The following is a 2310-nucleotide window of genomic DNA, read 5'->3' as shown; positions in this document are numbered from 1 at the left end:
ACATCTTCCTCTTCATCCAAACTATGTAGAAAGAAACGTGGAAGCACAAAAAAATGAGACACAGAGCAACTTAAACACGTATAAATTACTTGCTGTTCTTAGGAGAAACAAAGTATTTACTCATGGAGAGTATGAATTTGCTGCCTTGAACAATGATCGTATATTTATTCTAAGAAGGTGTGTGTTCAATGATGTATGTTTAATGTACATATTCCAATAATAACTTGATTCAATTTGTCGTCAGATTTTTGAAAGATAATCCTACGTATATTGTCGTCGTTAACTTGGGTCTACGACAAGAGAACGTTAACTTAACATCGTTGTACCCAAATTTAGAAGATTCTATGAAAATTATCGTTGCTTCCAGTAATGCAGTTCACATTACGTAAGCGTGTTAATCTTAAACTCTAATTTCCACCAGGAATTCGCGAAACTAACTCGCGGTATTTAATTTGAATTTTTCAGAGAGACTATTTCGGCGCAAGATCTCGTGCTCACAGCGAATGCTGCGTTCGTACTAAAGGCCAAAGAGATTCCATGTGATTGCGAAACATCTCCTACCACAAACGCAACAACCGTATCTCCTATAACTTCCACAACCGAAAAAAATTCGGCTGTTGCCTCTTCGCCGATGTTGCATTTAATAACAAGTACAAGCATCGCTGTGATATTATTCAAAATGTCAGCATTTTTATAAACCAGACTTTTGTGGAATAAAAATTTGAATCACTGATGTGTCGAAGTAACGATAGTACTTTAAACGAGATATTTCTACATTGAAAGATTGTAGGTAACTACAACGACGAATGCGTGTACATTCAGTCTATCCCACATTGACACGTGCTAAGTATGTTCTATAGATAGAAATTTATATTAATGACAGTACAAATACTCTGACTGTCCGCGTACATTTATAAACCGACTACTGTATTGAATGACTCATAACAAGCTAAGCAATGTATGGTCGGTGGTATCGTTTAGGAGCCAGTTGCATCTACGTTAAAATCATGAGTAGTAACGATACACAGGTCGGTACAGTCATTCGAGCAGCGGCGATATGAATTTATCAACGTTTCTTTCGAATACAAATGAGAATGAAGTAGGGCAAACTAAAAGAATATTTCAACCAGTTGATTGTCTGTGAAACTATAACATCTCGTTGAATTCGCGGCCGCCGTACAGTGCTCTGTGGTCCGTTTGAAATGACGCGTTCCTAAGTTTATCTGTTTTGTGCCGACTCCTTGCTAATCAGGGCGACAGGGAATTTTCAAAGGCGTAAATATGCTCGATTGACTCGAACGTATCTCTCCCGTGAGATAAGACAGAACGAAAGTCAAACAATAATAGGGGCGGCAAAAGAAATTTCGCCATTGAATTGCTATCTATCTGTGTCTATATTTATCGCAAATAGAAATGTCGCGTTCGGCTACATTGTGCGAGTTTGTGACACCGGTCATTAACGGCCAGCCTAAATCGTGTCTCGTTCCTGTAAACGCGTGCAGTTCGGTCGTATCGTTGGGTAAACGAATACGTAACGGAAAAATCGATGATTTGAAATATCCGCTAGTCGGCCATTGTGATAGTGAAGAGTGTGAAATTATCGAAATGGAAGAAAAAGGAATGGAATCGACGGAAACCACTCACCTTCTTTGTGGTAAATCGATTTACGAGACAATCGGCCGATTCGGAGGATCGACAGATAGTAAAAGAAGCACAGGTTTGATATCACTATGTCACAACACGTAAAAAGCACGCGACACCGGTTAAAGAACAATGTTCGAACTAAATCGTGAATTTAAATTCGGCCAATCGTAGCTTGTGTGCTCGCGCATCCATACGTTATATACGTCTTAAACCAGAAGTTGACAAATTGCAATAAAATATAAAAATCGATTTATTGCTAATTTCTATTTATTCTCAGGTGTAATTTAAAAAAACATATCATTGCCAGTTATCTGAGTTTAAAAATATTTGATAAATGAAATTGAAAAAAAGTGCGCATAAAGTATCTTGCTTTCAGAATCAGCCAGCAATTTTAGACACTACGCGATCGATCCAATATGTATGAATGTTCGTATCTTCATATTTTGGTTTTTATGGGCAATGTTAATAGTAGTACTGCTTATATCCGTTTTATCCTATTGTTGCATCGAACAAAAAACGTGCCTAAGTTCCAAGGAAATAATTTCTTCGAACACGACAATTCCGGTAAGCAATATGTGCAACACTTGCCATATAATTTGTTTACTTTTAAGTCAACAATATGAAATTATGTAACTGCTTCAATAAATTTTCCAGACATCGAAATAG

General features: G+C 37.2%; 2 protein-coding genes across 2 annotated transcripts in view; both read left to right on the top strand.

The window, feature by feature from the left end:
- The window catches only part of LOC108575400 (maltase 1-like), a 3451-nt gene extending 2754 nt beyond the window's left edge, over window positions 1-697 (top strand). The window contains 3 exon segments of the mRNA XM_017938178.1: window positions 7-177; window positions 245-385; window positions 466-697. Of these exon segments, the coding sequence (XP_017793667.1) occupies window positions 7-177; window positions 245-385; window positions 466-697 (544 nt within the window).
- Window positions 698-1413: 716 nt separating this feature from the next.
- Window positions 1414-2310, top strand: LOC108575399. Its single transcript, XM_017938177.1, has 3 exons — window positions 1414-1717; window positions 2021-2208; window positions 2299-2310. The coding sequence occupies exons 1-3, from the start codon at window positions 1414-1416 to the stop codon at window positions 2308-2310; spliced, it is 504 nt and encodes a 167-aa protein (XP_017793666.1).

The sequence above is a fragment of the Habropoda laboriosa genome, unplaced genomic scaffold (genome assembly GCF_001263275.1).
Source record: "Habropoda laboriosa isolate 0110345459 unplaced genomic scaffold, ASM126327v1 scaffold297, whole genome shotgun sequence".
Lineage (NCBI taxonomy): Eukaryota > Metazoa > Arthropoda > Insecta > Hymenoptera > Apidae > Habropoda > Habropoda laboriosa.
The sequence above is the reverse complement of the archived record's forward strand: the minus strand, read 5'-3'. Positions and strand labels throughout refer to the sequence as shown.

Excerpts from the sequence above, each read along its gene's own strand:
- LOC108575399 (XM_017938177.1), top strand. The coding sequence starts at position 1,414 with ATGTCGCGTTCGGCTACATTGTGCGAGTTTGTGACACCGGTCATTAAC. Across the intron at positions 1,718-2,020 it reads AGATAGTAAAAGAAGCACAG|AATCAGCCAGCAATTTTAGA; the intron begins GTTTGATATCAC and ends TCTTGCTTTCAG.